The sequence below is a fragment of the Dermacentor silvarum genome, chromosome 3 (genome assembly GCF_013339745.2).
Source record: "Dermacentor silvarum isolate Dsil-2018 chromosome 3, BIME_Dsil_1.4, whole genome shotgun sequence".
NCBI lineage: Eukaryota > Metazoa > Arthropoda > Arachnida > Ixodida > Ixodidae > Dermacentor > Dermacentor silvarum.
Genome location: NC_051156.1, coordinates 190,051,020 through 190,074,562, shown reverse-complemented (window position 1 = coordinate 190,074,562; position 23,543 = coordinate 190,051,020). Strand labels below are relative to the sequence as shown.

At 46.3% G+C, this 23,543-nt stretch overlaps 1 protein-coding gene across 1 annotated transcript in view; it reads left to right on the top strand.

Moving 5' to 3' along the window:
* The window catches only part of LOC119446299 (uncharacterized), a 394,554-nt gene that overhangs the window by 280,950 nt on the left and 90,061 nt on the right, over positions 1-23,543 (top strand). The window contains 7 exon segments of the mRNA XM_049664068.1: positions 1,514-1,603; positions 12,345-12,578; positions 16,185-16,337; positions 17,761-18,061; positions 19,672-19,722; positions 21,400-21,540; positions 23,208-23,348. Of these exon segments, the coding sequence (XP_049520025.1) occupies positions 1,514-1,603; positions 12,345-12,578; positions 16,185-16,337; positions 17,761-18,061; positions 19,672-19,722; positions 21,400-21,540; positions 23,208-23,348 (1,111 nt within the window).

The window sequence follows — 23,543 nt, the reverse complement described above, 5'->3', positions numbered from 1 at the left end:
TTCTCGTATATTGAAATTACAATCCGACGCTATCATGTCTGTAGGTTGTAGTTAAGTCGCACTTTACGATTTTTCTGACGCATTTTACTTTGAGAAATTCAATTTTTGTTCACTAACTCCTTTCGCCAGGCGGAGGGCCTGTGTGGTCGGGGTGGTTCGGGGTGAATTTCTCCGCCACGGATGCCACGTACACCGATGCTTGCGCTGACACCGACGCCGCGACGCCGACCCCGACGGCAGATTTTCTGCCACACGGGGCCCTTAACGATCTCGCGTTAAAAGAAGACTGTCAGAAAGTGGGCGGTTGTCGACACGGGCCAAATATCCGGCCAATTATCGTCTCTCTCGCGAGTATAGCACGAGCGAAGCACGAGGTTCATGCCACGGTGAACAGTTCTCGCAGTCCCGAAAACGCTGCAACGTGTCGGGCATCTACTCACAGAACGAGTTTGGCGTACCTTTGCCACTTAGCGCAGGCTTCGCGCAGTATTTTATAATCTGAAGTCGCAGGCGTTGATGCGGCGAAGCGCGGACACTGGAAAGTCAGGTGTATTAGTGCGTGCAGCCAGATTCTTGACGATGATAAGAAAAAAAATGCCTGAAGCACTTGTCTCTCATTATATATGTGACGTAATTGACCCGTGAATCGCTTGTGTAAACGCAATGAGTTGCCAAACGCATTTGCCAAACGCATTTGCCAAAATTTTGGTTCCTCTAGGCTGCCGCCTTCTGGCTTCGTGGCTATATACGGCGTTCCGTTGTTGATCACGTGGTCTCGGGTTCAATTTTCTGCCGCGGCTGTTGCTGATTCTGGTGCCAGTCGAATGCGAAAAATTCAGCAGTTCCAACGAGTTGGAATCTGCATGCAGCGAAGCTTTGTGTGAACGCATAAAAGAGGCCAAAACGCGAGTTTGTTTTTTATTGAATGTCCGCACAAATTTACCCGGAAGGTTTTATTCAGGCACTGTAGAGAGGCTAATGCAATGCCGCCGCCGCCGCTGCCGTGGGTGCGCGGAGGCGGGCGCCAGCTGGTGGCGGTGCCAGGAAACCATCTGGTGGTGGCGCCAGGAATGTCGCGCGCGTCCTCCGGCTGTGATTGGTACACCTATTCGGATACAGTACAGCCACGCAGCACCCACGGTCACTAAAACCCGACGAGGTTCGCTATGAAAAGCTTCGCTTTTAAAAGCGCTCCTGCTATTAGGTGGGCGTTAAAGAAAAAAAAAGCCCAGATGGTGGAAACTAATCTGGAGACACCCCGCTACGGCGTCCCGCAGAGCCGACCTCCCAACTTCGCGACTCGATATCCTAGAATTTGATGATTTGATTCTGTGCCGCTCGCCATGACATTTGGTTCGCACTTGAAAGCGAATTGAGTAATTGTTTTTCAATCTCTCGAGTGTTGAGAAGGTGATTGCCGCCTCTCAAAACATGCCTTTTTTTGTAGCCTACAAGAACATAACACTTTTGAAGACTTGACGCTTCTTGACTTGCCTTATGTGCTATTTCGCAGGAGCGGCAACTGCTTGAAGCCCTGGAGCAGAAGATCGAGGTCGAGGCCCAGAACGCAACCCTCGAGGAGGAAGTCGCCAGGCTACGGACGGTCAGTATACCAAGAGCGAGCGTTCATCGCAAGCGCACAAAGCTCTCGTTGAGCGAATGTACGCAGTGCTCTGAGATTGTATCCGATTACAGTTCACTCTTGTATCCACTTTTGTCACTTTTGTATCCGAGTAGAGTTCCTTTTTGCAGAAAGAGGGGCACTATTAATAACCCATGGGCACGCCGGGACTTTCTGGTGGCTATGCTAACCCTGCATGGTTAGCCTTAAAGTAATAATATATATCAATTTTTAGGTTAAATCTGATTGGTTAATCAGTGTACTAGTATACCTGAGACGTATGCCAGTTTTGACGTGAGTGGAGTATTGGTAAGCCGGAAGACAAAAAAAACGGAAAGATGAGCATTTTCGTATTAACTCCTTGTGACGTCATCAGATCGGGAAAGCATCTGCTCGGGACTATAGTCGATAGCTTATCCATAGACAGAAATTAGAGTGTGTTCTAAAGGAACAAAAGGCTCGGCTGTAGTGTATTTCGGAAGCTTGTCCTAAATAAATGCTGTCCAAACAGGGGAGAATAGTGCAAAACCTGTGGTGCTGCGGTCTCGTCGCAAAACTTAATAGGGTAGCCAATGTCTCTCATTTCTCCACTGATTACTAATCCTATAACGCTAAATACACGCCAAATCGAGTTTTCTTTAGAAGATACCTCACCAGACAAAACCAGCATAGTGTCCATTTAAGCGCTGTATACCTGAGAGGGCCGCCATTATCTTGTGCATATTGACGCACATTAGAAATCCATCCTTTTTTGTCGTTTCACCGGGGCTGTAACGTACAGCCTGCAGTAGGCGCGTACAAATATAAATAGGATTCTAATAGTTGTACCCCGACTCTAATCGCTCCCACACGAAGGCTACGATTGCATCCAATAGATTCGTTGTGCGGTCTTCGGCGTTGTTGGTTGCTATCTAAGGTCCATGCTTGGGCTTCTTTCACTCAACTCCATTAAAGGAAGTAGGTCGATAGAATCGCCGGGAAAGAGGAGCAACGAACAATGAAGTCTTTTTCCGTCGCGCTGTTTTCGCGTCAACTTGTTTTCATCCGATTTGCTTTTGTTCGAATCGATTTCATTCCAAGTAATTTAAACGACATCAAATAAAAATTTAAACAAGAGTGATCGGAACATTTTAATCGATTAATCATATTTGTAGCTTTATGACGTAAGCTAGAAAAAAAACGATTATTTGTTAGCGTACAATTCGAAATGAGAAAGAAACATGCAATTTGGGTGGGCGGTCAATTGCTTTTAATGTCACCCCAGAAACCTGTTGCTTGAGTACGGCATACATATCGATCATATAGTAAACTCGCACAGACAGTTGCTGTCGACTGCAGAAGGCGTGCAACAGAAACAACCTGAAAGAGGAAAGGCGGGGTGACGTCTAAACTAACGCGCTTCACTAGTGGCGTAGCCACGAACGGTGTTATCGGGGGAGAGGCACGCACTTGATCGGGTACGTGGGAATTTTACCGTAATTCGGGTAAAAAAACATCGTGAACCAACTTGGCCATCAACGTGTTTGATTTGGACCAGCCGAATGTAAAACGCAGTGCGAAAACGACTTGACGAATGTGATATTAACGCGATAGCATTAAGGGCCCCGTGTCGCAGAAAATCTGGCGTCGGTGTCGGCGTCGGTGTCGGCGGCGTCGTTGATGCCCGCGGCTGAGAAAATCACCCCCAACCACGCAGTCCCTCCAAATATAGTTAGGTATGCCACACCATTCTATCATTACTGTTACATTGTCTTGCATTCTTGGCAAAGCTATTCCTCGGAATTTTGAGAATGACAATCCACAAACAAATGTCATGAAACAAAACACCCACAGCGCATGCCTTTTATGTTAAATCTTCTCAGACTGAAATATTAAAAGTATGAAACAAAAACGGAAACCTGAAAATTATGCAATTTTTTTTGGCGCGGCTGTGCAATATCTCCGGGATTAGGGAGCCTACATGCAAGCTCTGTTTTGCTTGCATGCCAGGCTCCCTATCCGGGATCGCCCCACGCAAGAGGCGGCGTTTCTACCAGAAAGCTCGCCTTCGTGCATAGCGTTCGACGCCAGTGTTTCCAGGTAACCATTACGGTTGCTTAAGCTGCTGTTGTCGGGAAGCGTGAGAAGCAGTCAGGGATCTTTGAATGCTATCGCGTTCCACTCTTAAAAGCGAAGCTTAAGCGTCCTCCCAATTTTTAGACGCGCGCCACGGCGAACCGTTGCTGCAAGACGAACCGACGGACGCCTTGTGTGGTGTGCATGCGCCGTGTACCGCGACGGGACCCATAATCTTGACCGGTTACACCGGTCAAGATTAGGTCGATGAGATAGAAGTGGCTGAGATGAGATAAGAAATTCCGAAATATGCGACTCGAATCTCTCGCCGGACGACAACGCAGCCGCAAGTCCAGCTGCAGTGAGGGAGTCCACTGTACGGCGTGTCTCGCCTGCATGAAGATGCAGCGTGTAAATGGGCAGATTTTGTTCCGAGTGCCAACAGACGTGCGCTCATGCGCTGTCGTAACATTGTAGCTCGGCCCGGGATTCTTGTCCTCGCTGTGGAGCGAGCAAAACTGGCGTGTCCACGCCTCCCTGCTTCTGCTCAAGTGACCCTAACTAATTAATCACGACAAAAAGAAATGATTCGCGATTAAACCTGTAATACCCAAAGGCAGTTCCGCATCCAAGAAAGTTATAACAACTTGTTCGCCTGAATGTCTCGCCATGGAGAGCGAATCAAGAAAAAAGGAAAAAAGAAAAAGAAAACGATTCTATTTATGATAAAAGTTTAGAATAGGAATTAGTAAATGTGCAGTAAATTAATCATGTTTCCTGTGCTTGAATCGCAACATTTAGGTGTCAAACTCGGCGCATCACACATGATGCGTTGACATTACAGCGTCAAGGCATTAATCGACTAATGGGAAGTTTGATCGACCATTCGCCCAATCCTAAGGAAGACTGCCGCCGTATTACCGCAATAATCTTATTCCAGTTTACTTACTTTTCCCGCTCCGTCGTTGACCTGACAGGAGCTTACCTCTCCTGCGTTATCGCCTGAATCGGTCAGTCCGTAGTGATTTATGTGAAGTACGAATGGCAAACCGCACTAAAGCATCGTTCGATGTAACGGGCACACCAGCTCGCTGGTTAGAAAAGGTGCCCTCTACGCAGTACTGCGAAGCGCCGGGAGGTCGCAATATAGATAGGCAAGAGCTAGCCACCGCCTATCTTGACGTCCGGCTAGCGAAGGCGTTGTACGATACCGGCGCGTGCTTCCCGTGAGAATTTTTAATATTCCTAATCGAGTTTGCAAGGCAGCCGTAGCGTAAAATGGAGAGCCAGGTATGCTTTTCCATTGTCATACGGCCAGGGCTTACCTCGACTCGCGCAGTCTTTCACATTCCTGCATGGAATGAATCTTCGTTGCCACGGTCGTTCTTGTTTCATTTATACTTTGGTGCTCTTTCCCTGCAGTCTATGCACTGTAGTTTGTGTATTCCTTAACATACGCCTCATGCGTCCCAGATGCCAGCGTAAGCGAGGCGTTCTCATTCACTCTGAAAATACGGCTGCCCATCCGCTCTCTCTCTCTCTCTCGGAATATTTTTGTTCTTGGTAACGGATACATTTCGGCTACCGCCTCTTCAAGGATGTCTGGGTAATAACGAATTTGACGGCTACTGTTACGCATTCAGGGAAGAAAAGAAACGAATTAAAATCTGTTTCGCCTGCCGTAGTGTCTTCTTTTTTTTTTTTTTTTTTGCTGCATAGACTGCAGCGGGAACATTGAGTTGCCCGACGCGTTCGCTTGCTTGTATCGCACTTACGATATATAGCCCGGGGAAAGTTTCATACAAAAGCTACACAACGGCCCTCGCCGCCGTCTTGGCTGAGACACCTTCTTTTTCGCAACCTCTTTGGCGTGTGCGTCTATAGATACCCGACACCATGGTTATATTTCCTCAGCGTCTATACGCAACTTTATTTCTTACCTCGCAACGATTGCCTTTCCAAGTTATATATATATAGATTTTTTTTCTTGCTTTCTTTAATTCTTTTTTTTGCCATGTTTGGTCGTCGTCTACGCCGCAATTTCTCTCATTCTCCGAAGGTTATCTTCGGAGGTTTAATATCGCGCTATAGAGGCGAATACCGCGTATACAACGTCTTCTTTTCTCCTATTTCTCTTTTTTTTTCCGTGTTCTATTCAGGCAACATTTAGACGTTCTTCCAGACCATTCCAGAAATTGCGCGCTCTGCGGTTGATGTTTGCGTTTCGAAACGACCTCGAGGCAAAGTTCGAAGTGCTCTACTATTGCATTGCCGCCAGTTCTCTTTCTATGTCCTTATGTTGTTGTTTTTTTTTTTTTTTGATGTCTGCATGGGCTACACAATGACTCTGCAACAGCTCTCAAATAAGAACACCGCTCCTGAGGTGTCTTTTTTTTTCTTTTCGCTTTATTCGTCTTATAGCAAGGCGCAGTCATTAGGGACATATACCAAATGGTTTTGAAATAACGTTGCAATCGACGTAAATATTGCATGTGATGTCTCACCAGTCTTATTATGTATTCAAGCAGGGCTTTTTGTATCACTGTTGACAAAAAATAATGTACCGCGATTAGCGAGTTAGCCACCTTTTCGATGTTCTCATCGCTGTCGCGTGTCTTCTATAGAGCCAATTCTATAGAGCCTTGCGTCGGCTAATAAGGTTTCGAATTCACAAACCTAAAGCGCTTCGCAACGATCTGTCCAAACTTGCCTAACGCCTTGGGTATTCTGACTGCAGGCTCTGGTGAAACTTTATGCACACAATTTATTTGCTCTCTGTAGACATAGACTATTTTGCCTACACTCAAAACATTTATCTCTATTCGCTACGCATATCCAATAGATGCCACGTGAATAATCACTTGATCGAGCATGCTAGAACGCGGGCCTATGTACTTGCTGTTAAGAGCCAACTGGTTGAGGTTTCATAACTCACGCAGTGTACGGACTGCTAATTGTATTTACAAAGTAATTTTTATTGCCAGGAAAATGAGGTGTACATACATACATACATACATACATACATACATACATACATACATACATACATACATACATACATACATACATACATACATACATACATACATACATACATACATACATACATACATACATACATACATACATACATACATACATACATACATACATACATACATACATACATACATACATACATACATACATACATACATACATACATACATACATACATACATACATACATACATACATACATACATACATACATACATACATACATACATACATACATACATACATACATACATACATACATACATAGTACAGTAGTAGACTGTATTGTTCATTTAGGGGGTGGGTGGCAGATGAACGGGCAGATCTCCACCTTTAGCCCAGCCGTACGCCAACGCGTCCTATCTTGAAGGTAATCTCCGGCGGGTGCAAAGTTTGGGCGAGCCGAGATGGCTGGTGGCTGCATGCGCACTGACCCTGCGCGCGCCTAGTGCTGGAGGTCGCGTAATGTCCAATTCCGGAGACGCGTTGAAGGGAGATGCAGCAGAAGCGTTCCCTCGCCTCGGTTTGCGCTCTTCATCACACCAGCGTTGTGACAGCGTGTGTTCGCGGTCATCGAGTGAGATTGTTTCATGTTTGCCTGTGCGGCGCGTGACACCATGCTTGCTAATTTAATTAGTAAATGCATGTCTATACTGCAAGTACAGGACCGATAAAACTTGGAATCTTACTTCGTGCAGATGTGTAATGGTTTGCTAATCGCTATCAATGCTCTTGCTTTCGGGCGAAACTGCGATTTTTTTTTGTAATTATTAAATATAGGTCATACGCCTTGTACCTAGAGTTCGTGAATGTAGCATTCCCCGTGTTTCTTGGAGTAAAATTTAATAATATAACTAGGTCCGTCTGCGGAGCAAGACTGGTAACACCTTCAGGGTCCTGTATATTAGCATGCCGTTGCTAGTTCGTGATATACGCGTTGGCTTTAAAATTTCTGCGGCTTAAATTTCCACACTTTGACATCACTAGCGTGCCTACGTGTGTGTGCGGAGGTGTACCAAGACATCAGGTACCATTAGCTATAAGACTAAAAATACATGAACCGTCATACTTGCTGGACAATTGCACCATTGCTCCCCTTTTATTGCGATAGCAATTATATGGACACTCAAAAGCAGATTTCTGCCGTCGGCGTCGCCGTCGCCGTCGCCGTCGCCGTCGCCGTGAGGTTCCGTATGACGTCAATGGAGATGAAATCGTGGCCGCGCGCCGCCGAACGCTGTATGTGCGAGTGAAAGGGCGCGAGGGACGCGCTCTTTCTCGGGGAGTGAACGCACGGCGGAGAACAAACGCGCGTTCTGCGCCGTGCTTCCTTAAGGGCTGCAGAAGTAGGCGTCTCTTTCCTCCTTTACAATCACCATATATGTAGAGCAAACGCGCCTTCTTGCAAATGCGCGAGAGGCCGTGGGGGAGGGGGGGAAGGGGGAGGGAAGGGAGGCGACGTTTAGCTGCGGCACCAAGTGCCTATTTATATCAGAGGCTCCGGCAACAGTCACCAACGCCGCACGCATTTTGAGCGAACGCGGGCAAAACGCCGATGGCGTCGACAACAGTTCTGCGCGTTGCCGGTGCTGCTGCATGTCCAAGTTTATACAGCTGATAAAGCTAATATCACTACTCCGTATAGCTCTCTACAAATTTGCTATCGCAATTGATGCTTCACCTTTCAGGTGAAACTGCGACAACTTTTTTTTTATTGCGAGCGCAATGATATGGACACTCCAAGCGAATTCTTGGCCGTCCTCGCCGCCGTCGGCGTCCCCGTGAAGTTCCGTATATATTTAATTATATGTATGCTGTATGCCATGCCATGCTATGTGGCATGCCGTATATGCGGGTTATATTGCTACACCATTCTATCGCTGAAGTTGCTCATAGAAGATCTTACATTCTTGACACAATTATTCTTCAGAATTTTGAGAACGGCAGCCCACAAACAAATGTCATTAAAGAAATCACTGACATGCATGTCTTTTATCTTAAATCTTAGGCTTAGATATTAGAAGTGCGAAGCAATAATAGAGCTCACACCAGAAAATGATGTAATTTTATTGGCGCGGCTGGGCACTACCTCCGGGATCGACCCGGGGAAAGTGGTTCGAAACATACCCGATACGGAAACGTGGTCGCAAAGTCGCTGAGAAAGACGTTGGCTTTAATTAATAAGCATAAATGAAATTGTCCGATAGGCAGGATTCAAACAGAGGAACCCTAGCAGAACAGTTCGTTTTGACTTAGCTTACGTTTACTTCAATTCATACTGCTACTGCAGCTACGAGTCTTATAAATCGTGTAGCATTCTAACATGTTGCTATCGCCTTCACCTGCCTCGCCCTTATGGCGAAACTGTGATATTTTAAGGAAAATACAGTTCTATACATTGAAGCACAAAAATAAAAGGAACGTCTACGTACGTCGTCGCACACTGTGGAAATTAATATCTCGGAATCGGTGTCATCCCAAGGATTCATTCGAGGTATATACGCCTTGCTGACTCACCGGCTACGATTCGTAAATTGCAATACGTGCCGTAAGGTAATTAGTCAAGAATTTAATTTATAAATTTTGTTAATTTGTCATTTGCGCATTTCGATTTTTTCCAGCGAGTAATGTCCGCCTGTTCCAGCGATTGAGCTCAATGACTAGAATTGTGCTAATTCCTGGCAGGCTATTCTTAAAAATTCCGTAGAAAAAAAAAAGGCTGACTCATCACTATCTCCTCCTGGTGGTATGAGATTTGGACAGTCTGCTTTTGGACTAGTGATTTATCCCAATTTTCGGATGTAAGTAACAGTGTGTGAACGTTTATTTGATTGGTTTCTTATACTGACCGAATGCGAAAAAGTGGGCGAGAACTTAAGCACCGTTCACTTTATAAATATGCTATCACATTCTTAGATTACGTTGGTTGTGACGTCATGACAGGTATCGCTCGCGCATGCGTCACGGGTGACCGCACACTCTCATTTGTGCCGTTTCTATACCTCGTGGCTCTTTTGCGATTTTGTGCACATTGTGACGCTGTCGGATACGCTCAACACGCCTCGATGTTTCTGTTAGATACCTCCAAAGTGGGTGAAGTCAATCTTTTTTCTTTTCCTTTTCTTCGCAAGAAAGTGTGGTCATATCGATTTTGTGGTTCAAAGATTATGCGACGCTTTGCGGCATTTTCTTTTTTTTTTTCCTCTTGTGCCTTCTTGCGGCTTCTTAACGAAAAAAATAGAAAATTTGCTGCGTCACTTCCTTTTTCCGATTTTCACTTTTACCACGGCCTTTTTTTTTCTTCTTCTTCTTTCTGTGTGTGACGCTGTGTTATCCTTCTCTCAGCATGCCTTCCTAGGACGCCCAGGTGAGCCTTTTTTTGCGGCAGTAATAGCTGCGCGCGCATTCTTGCTTTTCTGACATTTCTTTTTTTCTAGCGTAATCGAGCCGAATGCTTTTTGGTATAGCCGGCGTTGCACGTGCCTAGGCAGCAGTAAACCTGCGGTCCAAAGAAAATTCTGGTCTGGTGTCCTAGCAGCTCACTGCACCGACATTAAAAAGCGTGTTTTAATTATGGTTGGCGCAACTTGGCAGGCGCCTCTTTCTATCTGTTCAAATAAAAGAAATGCGTGTCATGCCTCAAGCACAGATCTGTATAATCGTTCAAGTAATATAGGACGAAAACGATTTGTAAATTTGTCTTTAGCTGCAGAGAAAACTGTTGAGAATATGCAGGCTTCTGTTTTGCCGCGCTACCGCGACTACCTGTTTTCTGTCTTATCTGGTGTGCAGGATACCGGAAGCTTGCAACATGCAGGGTCTCTTATTGTAAAAGAGCAAATACTTTAACGTGCCAAAATATATTGATATTGTGTGAGCCGAAGGTTTCTATGTATAGGATTAAACAGGGTCCAACTGGGGATGTTGGAAGTAGCACTCCTAAGGCTACTCCATTTTCACTTATCTGAAATTTAAAAAAATTCCTTTAAATAAAATAATAAATTAGCAGAAGGCCCGTTTTGACACCCCAAGAAAAAAGCGCTTGTCTTTTTTTTTTTTTTTTTGTCTTGGAGCATTGGCAGGGTTCACATCTTAGTTTTCCTGGTTTTTTTTTCGTTTTTTTTTTTAAGCTTTTCTAGCGATTTCAAGAGAGTTCGAATTTGATCGTTTTGTTTTACGGGCGAACGATTCTTCCGGTGTATGTGCATACGAACACTCACTGTCCCGGACCGTTATCAACAAAACATAGTACATGATTATGAAAAACCCGCTTCCGTTTCACACCTGTGACAGTGGATTTACAGCGAAGCATGTTACCGACGTTAGACAGGCACCACCGCCACAAGCGATGTACGACGCGCGCGCAAGGGCACGTGTGCGGAAGTGCATCATACACACTCATACTTCCTAGGACCTCCGCCAAGCGCAAGTACTTTATTGAACTCATTTCTCATTGCAAATTGCGTCAGAAAATTCGTAAAGTACGCCTTACACACAAGCTGCAGACGTGATTCGAATATGCGAGAAAACTTAATTCTTTTACGCCGAAACTCAAAGAAGAACACCGTTTCCAGCTGCCGTTTGAGGTCTGTCTCATTGGCCACGGCCGCTATAGGTGGCGGTACGGTTATTAGGTGAGCGCAGAACGAGCCCACGAAAAATCCCAACCAACTAGAGGCTAACAGCTTCGGTGCAAAATGTATGCACTCCACGCGAAAATCGTATGCTCGCCACTCCATTTTCTGCGTTGTACTCCACGACTGAGTATGTTGACTACTTCAATGGAGTATATATATGGTGTACAGATCTGAGCAAAGATGTACGTAAGATATCAATGTGTACGAATTTGTGCACGCGTGCGTCTGCTTGATCCGTAACATCGAACGTGGTGTAAAAGAAAACGTCTAAGTGTTTATAGGGTATAAAACCAACAATATTTTAACGTAGTTCTGTACTTCCTACAACGCGCATTCGACGCACGCGCATGCGCAGAAGCGAAGAAGGTGACTAAACAAATGCTGGTTTTACAGCGGAGCTGTTAGTCACTGGTTGGTCGGGGTGTTTCGTGGGCTCACTCTGCGCTCACCCGGAAAAAGTACCGCCACCTAGCTGCCGCGGCCACTGAGACAGACCTCAAACGGCAGCTGGAAACGTTTTTTTTTTATTAGTTTCCACGTAACACAATTATGTTTTCTCGTATATTCCAATTACAATACGAAGCTATCATGTCTGCAGATTGTGTGTAAGTCGTACTTTACGAATTGTCTCGCGCAATTTACCTTGAAAATTTCAATTAGTTGAGTAAGACAGTTGCGCTTGGCGGAGCGCCTAGAAGAATGAGGATGTGTGCGGCACTTGTGGGTGTGGTGCTTGCCTAACGTCGGCAGCAGCTTCGCTGTACACTGTCTTGTCTTGTCTTGTCTTGTCTTGTCTTGTGTGTCAGTCTGTCCGTTCGAGCCGGTCTAACTTTGACCTCCACCGCGTGGTTAATTAAGCGATAAGGAGTAGCAGTACCCGGCCTCACCCGTGTTGACCAAATCGCCCCAACTAAACACGTGTTACAAAAGGAGTGCGCGTGTCGGGAGTGTGCATGTAGTGACGTCGTGATGTGCTGCCGCCGGTGTCGCAGGCGGAGACGGAGCTGCGCGTGCGCTCGGCTGAGCTGGAGGCCGCCCGGGGCGAGGCGTCCGCCCTGGAGACCCTGGTGGGCCATCTGCGACAGGCGGCCGACCAGCGCCGCCTGCTCGAGAGGCAGCACGCGCAGGCGCTGCAAGAAGTGCGAGCCGCGAAGGCGGCCGCCGCGGCCGCCAAGGGCTCGGCCGAGGCTGCGCACCTGCTCGCCATACAGACGCTCGAGTCCAGGGTACGGTATGCTTCTCTACTCTTCGCCCAAAGAGGCAAGCGTCTATGAGGGGCTGAACTCGCAATCGAGATTTCGTTTTTTTTTTTCTTTTTTTTTTATGCGAAGCGTGTGCGTACATTGTAGCAGTGTTTTTTAATCTGCGGGTCATGACGCTGAAATTGGTCGCGAGCTGCGTGCTACGAGGCACTGAACAAACTATTGAGAGTTGTGTGTTTGTAAAACTTTAGTACTGTTATAGCGAGACGAATAAGAGCGACCGAGGCGCTGGATTTTTTTTTTTTTTTTTTTTTTTTTTAGTTGACACTGCACGAAGCCAACATACCGTACATTGAAGACAGGGAAAGCCGACCTGCGGCGAGTAGTTTTTTCCGTCAACTGCCTTTTTTTCCTATTTTTCTAGAATATTTAAATAAAGTACACCGTACTAGTCCATTTTAATTTCTTTTTTTTTGTCTGTTGGCTTAATTTGCTTAAGACTTATAATGGCGCTCTCGGTATTTTTTTTTTCACAAGCTCTGAAGTATACAGCAACCGATACAACCGGTAAAACAAAAACAAAGTAAAAAGAAAGGGAAAGCAGTTATTGGAAGCAATAAAAAAAAGAAAGACATACATACGAAACTGAAATAGTGCTAAAGTGCGAGACGTGACTATTGCATAAATGTCATAGCCACGGGCCAAAAACAAGAAAAAGTTAACTAGGAGATAACTAATGCACGGAAAAGAGAGAGCTGTCTTCTTATTACGCCTTATCATATTGCTACACGCGTGTAGCAATATTGTTGCTTTCCTCTGGAATTTCAAGTCTTCACGTAGATGCTCGCTTCCCCAGTCCATTCGAAATAAACGCACATGAGGTCATTTAGGAAAACAAAGGAGCGACCTCATCCTAAGTCGTGATTGGTTAACCGTAACAGAACGTAAAGAGCATGTTCAGTGTTCCGCTTCCACGTTCAACTTAGGAGCGGTGGCCGTTTTACAAGGAATCGCGCGACAGCAGATAGCTACAGTTCTTGTCACTCGCGGTGTTGCTTCAAAAGTTTTGAGAAACAGTGTGACTGGTATCGCGGGTGACATGGAACAAGCGCAGCCTTCCGATTGTGTTGTTCTAATCTGAATTTTCGCTACCACTCTGGTACTGGGTGTTAGCACTCTCTCTCACACATTCGGTGGTCAAGTGATGCGGCGGAAAGACTGGACCTCGTACACACACACAACGGCCCCTCGGTCTGATACGTTCGGTAACATGTAATTTACGTTTCCAGTTAAACATTCAGTAAAACCTCGTTATAGCGAAGAGAAAGGGGGAGCTAAAATTTAAAAAAAAACTTATATCCATTCCTTCGTTATATCCATTCTTGCGTGTACTGCACTACGAATATATATGGCGATTTGAAGGTGGATTCAATATATCCGTTATTTCGTTACATCGTGCTTCGTTATAACGAGTTTTGACTGTAGTTCAATTCCACAGCTTCCGGTTTAGTTGCAATGGCCGTGTCTTTTTTTTTTTAGAATTCTGTCCCATACGTTAGTCACTCGAATTTCGCGCATTTCTTCCCCTTCGTCGAGTTGTATAGCGTACACCAACTCCGAGCACTGCGGTGAAAGCTGCGGCTTGCGTCAGTCAAACAGAGCCGCTAAGCCGATGTGTTCTGCTATTGTGTCCGCCTCTGATCTCTTTCCCACACGATGACGACTGAATGTAAGCTTCACGCAAGGATCAGTGGGCCACAATGGGCGACCATTCCTCCGTTCTCCGCAACACGCAGCAGGCTAACGTTGTCTATTGGCTGGCACGAGCACTGTAGCCTTCTCTGCACGGGACGGATTTGCCCAGACGAAGGTCCGCCAACTCCACCAGTTTCTTGAATAATGCAAAAGAAAAGAAACTAAGAACAAGCAATATTACAGGAAACGCGAAATTTCACCGGCTTCTTCCCCAGCTCCGCATGGCGATGATGGGAGACTTAGGCAAGCTGCAAATCGCGCCGCTGCATGCATATAGGTGCGTTTTATTCTCAGCCTGTAGTTTGTTAGTTTCTTTCCTCGTTTCCGGGTGAAGCATTCTCACTGCTTTCTCTTTTGGCTCGGTCCCTCGCGCGCGGGGATATACTAAAATCATTTCTAGGTTTGCTTACCGAGCTGGGAACGAGGAGCCTCGCGTGAAGATGATGGTTGGAACGAAAACTGAGGACGTGCCTCGACTGTGGCGCGCCGGGAGATGATGGGATTTCGCGGCGCGGCGCCGCCGGGAAATGGTGCGAAGCTTTGCGAGCTGTCGTAGGGGGCTGTCGGTGTGTACGGGCCGTCGTTGTAGACGACGAGCGAAAAAAAGGAAAATAACGACGCACTGTACTCGCGTTTTTTGCACTGGCAGTGTTGAGAGCCCGGATATCGCGAGGATCGAGCTGGCGTGCGAACAGAAAAGCTTAGACGAGAGCCAGAGAGACTTTCCTCCGAGATTTCCCTAGCTGCGCAGAGCAGCATCTGCAGCAGTACGTAGTTTTATGTCAGGTATTATATTTTTCTTAGTTAAGATTTCATAAACTGAGCGTTATCAAGACCTTCAACAAGGGTGTTTGTTTAAAGCTTTTGCTCGGTAATCTAGATACAGAGCTATTTTGTTTACGTCTGCTGAGACACTACGAATTGTTGTTGAGGGAATTAATTTTTTTAGTTATCTCGCAATGCGTTATCTAGGTTAAAGACGGACTAGTTGCTACCGTTCTTGTCATTGTCTTTTTTTTTCCTTCGTACGACACACTTATCTAGAGCTAATGAATTTTTCTCTGCATTTGAGAAAAGTTCTCGTTACGCTTATATTGGACTAAATCATGAGGCGAAGAGGTCACCGGGCTGCGGCATTAGCAAAGATCCTGCCACCGCCTCCTCCGACTTTCGCCGACACTTCCCGACACACCATGGACCTCTATGTGTGTCAACTTCAACCTGTTGCTCCGCTTTAGAAGGTAATGTCAAATACGTACCGGCCAGCCCAAACAACAATCATCTCGATAGCGTCCGCGGCTACCGTCAGAAGAGTATGCTTATCTCTACTCGTTGCTGAAATAGTTGGCTCATACTTATTATGGCGCAATTGGACGCGAAGTAATGTGCAGTCAGACCAGCAAATAAAAGGCGTCTTTTCTGTGCTGGCCTCACTTTTCATCGGTTCGCGTCCTATTACACTATAATAAGAACTTTTGTGCCATATTCTTGGTTTATAGCGCGAAGGGACACAGACGAATACTGGAAGAAGACAGGACGAGCGCTAACTCTCAACTAAATCTCAATTGAAACGATCAACATATGTGTCCCTTCGTGCTATAAACCAAGGATATGTTACCCTGCCAACTCGCCCAACTGTCCACCGTTTTGCAAGATTTGTACATTTGAACTGAAGAACGTCTTTAACGAATTTGAACAGGCGTGACGCATGCCCTATATGCGAAGTGGCTTTCTTCGACTCGGGCGCATTCAATCAGACGAGTTCTTCCGAGGATCCTGCAGGTGTCCTCGGCGACTCGTCCGGCACAAATTTCTGGCGTCGATTGATCACACGTGGATAGCCGCAGCACACGTACGCGGGCGTCCTCTGCGCAGGTGCGTGAGCTGCAGAAGAAATGCGAGCTCCAGAACGTGTTGCACGAGGAGCTGGTGCTGGAGATGGCCGCTCTCCGGCGGCAGCAAATGCAGCAGCAGAGGACGCGGACGGCCAGGGAGTCCTGGAGGTCCGGACGCTCTCTGTCTGCGGAGGTGAGAGCAATAGGCCACGCTTCATTCGAGTGTATGTGTACAGGGAGGAGAGAGAGAGAGACGTCCCGTGCTGCAGACTTGTTTACTGCCTAGCTCAAGACTTGCCACCTTGAATTATTCCGTGGCTACCGAGGCGGAGTCAACTGCACTCAGCCTTCCCAGGAGGTCTACCTTTGAAGACTAACCTAACACAACGCATGCTTAGAGAGAAGGTAAGGCGTGCGTACACGGACGCAAGAGAAGTGAGCCAGTCAACACAGATGCCGCGTTTGTGTTTTATGGTTCTCTCTTTCTCGTGTCCGTGTCTGCACGCGTTACCTTCTTTCACGATGAATCCTTACCAACTAACGCAACTTTCTTTAGTTCTAAGCATGCTTAGAGTCGGTACTCCGACATAAATATGCGCATTCAGCGTAGCATGGCCATTGTCCAGGGAAAAAGGCCGCAGGGGTGGAAAAAAGGCCGGTGTTTTGCAGATTGTATGGTGTCCGAAGCGGCTGAGTTATGCCCAAGTCGTTGCTGACGGTGGCGGATCCTATCATAACATCCGGTAAATGTTGGCCTAAAATAGAACCGCAGTGGTCCTACTCTACAGGAAGTCCGCGTCAATACTAGGTATAGAAGTTAGCGTAAATATTTCGTGTAGAACTTTCCACACAAGAGCTCAGCGAAGAGTCGCCATTTCATGTAATTTCATTTCATTTATTGCGCACCAAGGCTTTACAGAGGGAGTGGGTTACAGGTCATATCAGAAGTATTACATGAGAAACGTAATTACGTATACGGTTGCGCGGTTGGCGCCGTTAAGGAACACGAATACATCGGCACGGATTTCAAAGCAAACGGGGCTAGCCGATATTCTAGTTGCCATTAACGGGAAGAGATGTAGTTGGTCCGGTCGCGTAATGCGTAAAACGGATAACCTGCGGTCTATCATATATATACGCAATGGGTTCGAACAGGGAAAGGAAGCGCAGTCGACGACGGCAGGGAACTCGGTGGTGCCTTGAAAGTAGGACATTTAGAGGCATAATAAGATATGGCCAGCTGGCGCATGGCAAGCGTATTTGGAAATCGCTGAGATAGGCCTTCGTCCTGCAGTGCACATAAACATGATGATGATGACGATGACGGTTGAATGCTTTGGAAAGCCATTAGCTCTTCGAGTCACATCGAGAGTGGTGCATAGATAACATGATAAGGTGTCAAAGGCCACCCCAGCAACGCCTTGCCTTCCTCCTCTATCAAGGTGGTGCCTTCGGACCTGGGACATAAATATGATGATGATGATGATGACGATGATCGTTGAATGCTCTGGAAAGCGATTAGCCCTTCGAGTCACATCGAGAGTAGTGCATAGATAGCGCGACAAGGTGTCGAAGGCCACCCCCGCAACGCGGTGCCTCCCCCCCTCTCTCTCAAGGTGGTGCCTTCGGACCTGGGCGACCGCACGAGCCTGCAGATTTCCGACCACCTCCTGCTGGAGGCCGAGCGCTCGTCCAGCTCGAGTCCGCGGGGCGGAAGCAGCGGCGGCGCGCGGTCGGCCTCGCCGACGCCCCTGATGGACGTCATCACCACCGCGACCACGACCACCTCGTCCTCCTCGCGGCCTTTCCTGGACATGGCCCGCTCGGCCGGCACCGACGCCCTCTCGCAGCTGGCCGCGGCCGCGGCATCGGCGGCGGGAGGAGGGGCCGGAACGCCTTCCTTAACCTGCTCCTCGGGTGCGGCGCGCCTCGTACAGCGAACAGCTCGCCCCCGTACCGCGTTACCTAGGCAAACCCGGATATATCGAACCCGCATATAACGAATTATTCTGTATAACGAACAGCAGCGAAATCCCATTGAAAATGATTGTATGAAATATTTATTTTATATATCGATTTACCTATATATCGACTTTCTTGTGATCCCCTTCAGATTCGATATATCCGGGTTCGACTGTATTTATTTATCATAAAGTTTCCTAAAAGAAGATGTAGCGAGAGACACAGAAAATAGAGAATGAAAGGCAGAGTGACTTAGTTGGAAGTGTTACTAGTATGTTTTTAGAAGTGTATGTGGTGTGTTTCTTTCACTCTGAGTGATTGAGAAAGCTTTTGATTATTTCGGGTTCTTTTTTTCCTATCTTATAATGTTCTCTCGTTTAGGGCAATAATGTTTTATTTAGCTGTAAATTTGGGATACCGTACATTTTAGCAGCTCAACTTACCTTACTGTCTCAGATAATAAACAAAGCAAACAAACATGGGATAACTGCCCGGTTTGGCACATCGAGCATAAATGTTAAATTAATTTTTTTAAACTTTGTCCTTCTGGCTTCGAGCGAATTTCTGACTAAATATTGCTTTATAAATGCAATGATTCCATATGATTGCGCGTTTGCCCTGAGCCTTATCGACTTTTTGCGTAACGGAAAATAAGATGACTTGAAAGGTTGGGCCCACAAGAGCGTTTGAAGCCACGCGCACGAACACACCCATCGTGCTTATTATTCGCATGGTAGCTGAATCATTGTGGGACCACGGTTACCTCTAGCATTTTCAGTACGACACTCCATGTTGTCTAAAACGTAAAAAAGGTGGCTTAGCGCTCGACGTTATCCGAAAGCCGAGAAGAAAATCTTACAACCCAACCGGGACACGACCCTGAGGCAGGCAAGAATCACACTGACACTAGCCAGTACTTCGCACTTCATTGGTTCTAGCAAGATCCACAAAGCACGACGTCAAAAACTAGCAACGGAGAAAAAAAAAAGAATCTACAAATACATTTGCCCCGATCCGGAAGCTACCATTCCGATTATATAACGCCTATTTGGCCATGTGTGGGTTGTCCCACTGAACTATCATTTGACTTCTCCGATACTGCAGTGTAGTCAAGCAAACATAATCCCCTGAGCTCGCAAATAAAAGGCCGCCGCACACATTCGGGTAGCTGTAGTGGCGAAGGCGCCTCTGAGATCTCCGACGCAACGCAGCGTTTCAAACCGGGGATCTCGGTGGCCTATGCCTGTAGTTGCCAGGTGCTCCGGGCTCGCCAGATGTCACTGCGATGAAGACACACTCCGAGGTCCTCACCGCTGTTTTAATGATGCCTTTTAGAAATTACTATTCGGGAAAAAAATTCAAGATGTGATTGAAGCAATTCGAGAAGATATTCACTTTCCAGGACATGCAGTTTCTAAATGTTTGGGAAAATCTTATTATTTTTATTTCTTATGAAGGGAGTGATGGCAAAACTTCAAGCTGGCAGTACTTGCATGTTTCTGTTCTTGCTAGTAAGCGCCATTCTTATGTTTACTTTTTGCTTCTTTTGTTCATTTTGCCTTTAGTTCTGACGCTTTATTTCCAACGTGAACCTCGGCGTATCACTTTGTCGGAGTGTGAGTACAAACACTTTTGTTTTCTTATATTCTGCTTTCTTTCTTCTTTTTTTTCTGAGTTTGTGCTCATTGCTTAGCCGCTGTTGTTTATTGCTTGATGAAATGTGATACTCAACGGAAAATTTATGTGTGTATTTCTTTACGCCGTGGAAACTTTCTGGGATGTCGTTAAAAGGCTTTACTAATCTTTCGCACCTTTGCCCGCTTAAAAGGTTGTAAAGGTGGTTCAGTAGCTCCACGTTTTCAGTTGCCTCGATTCTCCCGACAACTTTCTTTGTGGAAGTGGCGTGGTACTTTTTTTGTATATTTTTTACATGACCTCCGAAATATGTTACTGGTGATGTCAGTAACATATTTTCAGTAAACGTGAGTAACAGGAACAAAGGCATGTCTACTCAAAACGTCTCGGAACTCGCCATCACAAAGTGGGTTGGCTCATTTCGTGACCATTTCAAAAGATGCAAGTACCTACACGTTACATTTCCCTATAGATTCGCACGCGCACTACTTACGCTTCGTGCCCATGCGCATCGAATGCTGTTAATGCGCCTGTCTAATGCTGCGGTCGACGTTAGACGTCGCCCCTTTGCTTCGCCCACGGTGCCCTTTACGCGTTTCGGTAAGAGCTTCTCACCATCGACGCTTTGCAGCTGCGTTCCGTAGTTTGGTACCATGCGTTCTTCCTCCGTCATCCTGACTCGACGTTCTCGATACGCATCGACAAGCAAGTGGTTTCATAGAAACCAAACAGGTCATAAATGTTATGGGGATATGTCTATGTATCAACAACCTGGTCTCCTTTGGACCTTGCAGGCCTCCTGCGAAGTTAGTCCCGAAAGCTATGCGTGATATTGCTGACGTTTCTGAAGTTGATAGACCGCAGTGACCACCCGAAGGACTTGGTGGGGAGCTCCGGACGCGCGCACAATCAGTGCTCTCTCTCCTTTCTTCCCCTAGTTCCATCTTTGGATTACCTTAATATGTGTAGGGTAGCAAATCGCACGTCCATCTGGTTGACCTCGGTGCCGTTCCTTGTCTTATTCCTCTCGCATGCACTTCTGTGTAATGCGTAGCATGTCCATAAGTTGTCTATAAGATGTCTAGAAAACTCATCGACTAGACGAAAATTACATGTAAGGATGCACGCAGTATCTGGCTTGTCTTTAGACAGTGTATGCACTAAATGTAGGGGTACATTTGCAAATTCAAGCGAGCGCTGCCATTTCCCTTCGTCAGCCTCGCATGCGCCGGTCACATGCGGCGTTTCTGCCTTGAGCTAACAAGAAATCATGATATTTTAAGGTGAAACTATCATCTCAAATACCTAGGACAACCACAAATAATAGACCAGACAAGCACTGGTGCTTTGCTTGTCTCGCCACAAGCGCCAGTGCTTATCTCGTCTCTTCTTTGTGGTTGTCCTAGGTGTTTGCGCTTATATTTTCACCTTAAAATATTATGTACCAACTACCCCAAACCGCAATTTTATTGAAATAACAAGAAATCAGTCAACAGGAGCTCAAGTATATATGTATGTATTCATGAACTTCTTCCATTAATGTACGTTATCCTTGACCACTTTCAAATCACTCTTCGCTGTTTGCCACGTTTTATAAACGTAGCCTGTCGAGGCCTCAAGCGGAAGCAAAGATGTAAGAAAACCATCCACCCTCGCAGGCAAGCACAGCACGGAGTTGTCGTTGACTCGCGCGTCCCCTGCGACCACTTCGACTACGAGGGAAGTGGACCGAATCTTGGCGAGGATCCAGCAGGACAACCGGGTCCTGGCCGAACTCGAGAAATCCAGGGCAACCATCGGTAAGCAAACATTGATTTTCAACCGTGGTGGTCTTATGGGTGTTATGGCAGTAGTTGCGCTTAACACGTTAGACTCGCCTGTAAACCACGAAGATGCGTGACAATTTCAACCGGCAGAACTTAGGACCGTTGCCTTATCACTCGTTCTTCCTTCTTCTTTAAGACAAAAGCCTTAGATCTCTATATTTCAAGGTGGCGTTGTGAAGTACAGAAAGTCACGGGACCCAAGGAAGTTCAGAAGCAGACTAAAGCATGTGGAGCTGTGTATAAGAGATGATTAATGATAATCAAAGTTAATAATGATTGATTAGTATTTGTATTAAGGTGGATTATGGTAGATTAAGGTCGATTAAGATGGATTATGGTGCATTAAGGTGGATTATTGTGGCTGAAGGAGGACTAAGGTGGATTAGGGTGGATTAAGGTCTAGTAAGGTAGATTAGAGTGTATTAAGAAGGATTAGGGTGGATTAAAGTCGATTAAAGTGGATTAAGGTGAATTACAGTAGGCTTTACAAGGCTTTCACCTTCGCGTCTCTTAAGCGATAGCTAAGGACACGTGGGAATTTTTAAATACCACAAATGATAGAAAGGGATGCTGGCGTTTTGAATATAAGGCGTTGGTTATTTCTTTCCTCTCGGTGTGGCTGGTGCACTGTTTTCTTACAAGAAGCGACGTAAGTCGCCGCAACAGTAAATCTCCTCATTGCGATCCTTGAAGCAAATAATACGTATAGCATAATAATACGTATAGCATACGTATAAAACGAATAGCGTAAAATGTGGATGCTAGTACTCATGCACGAAGCACTTTCCTGCGATGTCATTTGTTCTCAGTGCACATTTCACAAGCGGCGTGTCGGAGAGTTACTCGACGCATTTGTGCATTGGTTTTGATCTTCTACTGCTGAACACAAGCTGGTAGGTTCCTGGCCAATTCCCGAGCACAAGTTTCTGACCGCGCCGAGGCCGCCTTTAAACGAAGGCGGAACGAGAAGACCAGAAAACCGCTCATGCATCTAAATTGAAACGATGACAGACGTTCACAGGAAGATGGAGGCTTGGTGGTCGCTGCCCTGACGAAGACAAGTATCCTTGTCGAAATGTTTGCTCCAGCGGAATTCCTTATTCGACCACTGTTAAACAGTTCGTGCAGTTAGGTGCACGTTAAAAGCACGAGATGATCAAATTTGATTAGGACCCTTCCACTTTCTCTGTAGCGTACTGTACAACTTTGTAACGTAAAAGGCATCGATCATTAAGTAGCTCTAGCATAGCGAAGACGTACTGGCGTAGACGTGCACCGGAAACACAGGGGGCGTATCCGGCAATAGCAGCTCTTTATGCAGTCGCGGCTTCTTGCGACGCTGTGACGAAACATAACGAACCAGAAACAGTCTGGTGTTGCACGAGTGTTTTCCTCATAAACATGCTTTCCCGATGGTCATGCGCTTGCCGACACGTTTATACGAGCGGGTAATTGGTAAATGGAGTCAGTCATTGCAACATAAGTGCCGTTCGTTTGATTAAGCATTGTGTCACACGACACCGCTAGCGCTTCACCACGTCGTCTACGTATATGCCTCTGGCGTACTCGATCGTTCGCTTGCTATGCCGGAAGTATTTGTTATTGTTAATGATTACTCTGTGTGGCTCGCACATTTGCAGGCTCGCCGGTCTCCGTGGCCAATCTGGAGCGGCTTCGGCAAAACATCGAGGCCGGAGAAGCCGCCAACTACGGCATGTCGGCAACCGGCGCGGACTCGCTGTCGGCCTCGGTCGCTGCGCTCCTTCTCCAATCGCAGCTCAGTGAGTGACAATTGCCCTAGCTTCTTCGTCTGGAGTGTGTTCCGCTCTACTGCTTTCGTATGGTGTGCCTCAATAGGTTTCAATCAGATTTGCTGCATAGAAGCGTAAAAGCCGAATTCTATAGTGGCTATTTCGAGCTGGTGTTTTTAGTGGCCTCAACGTTTCTTTGTTAGTTTGTTTGCTTGCTTGTGCTGA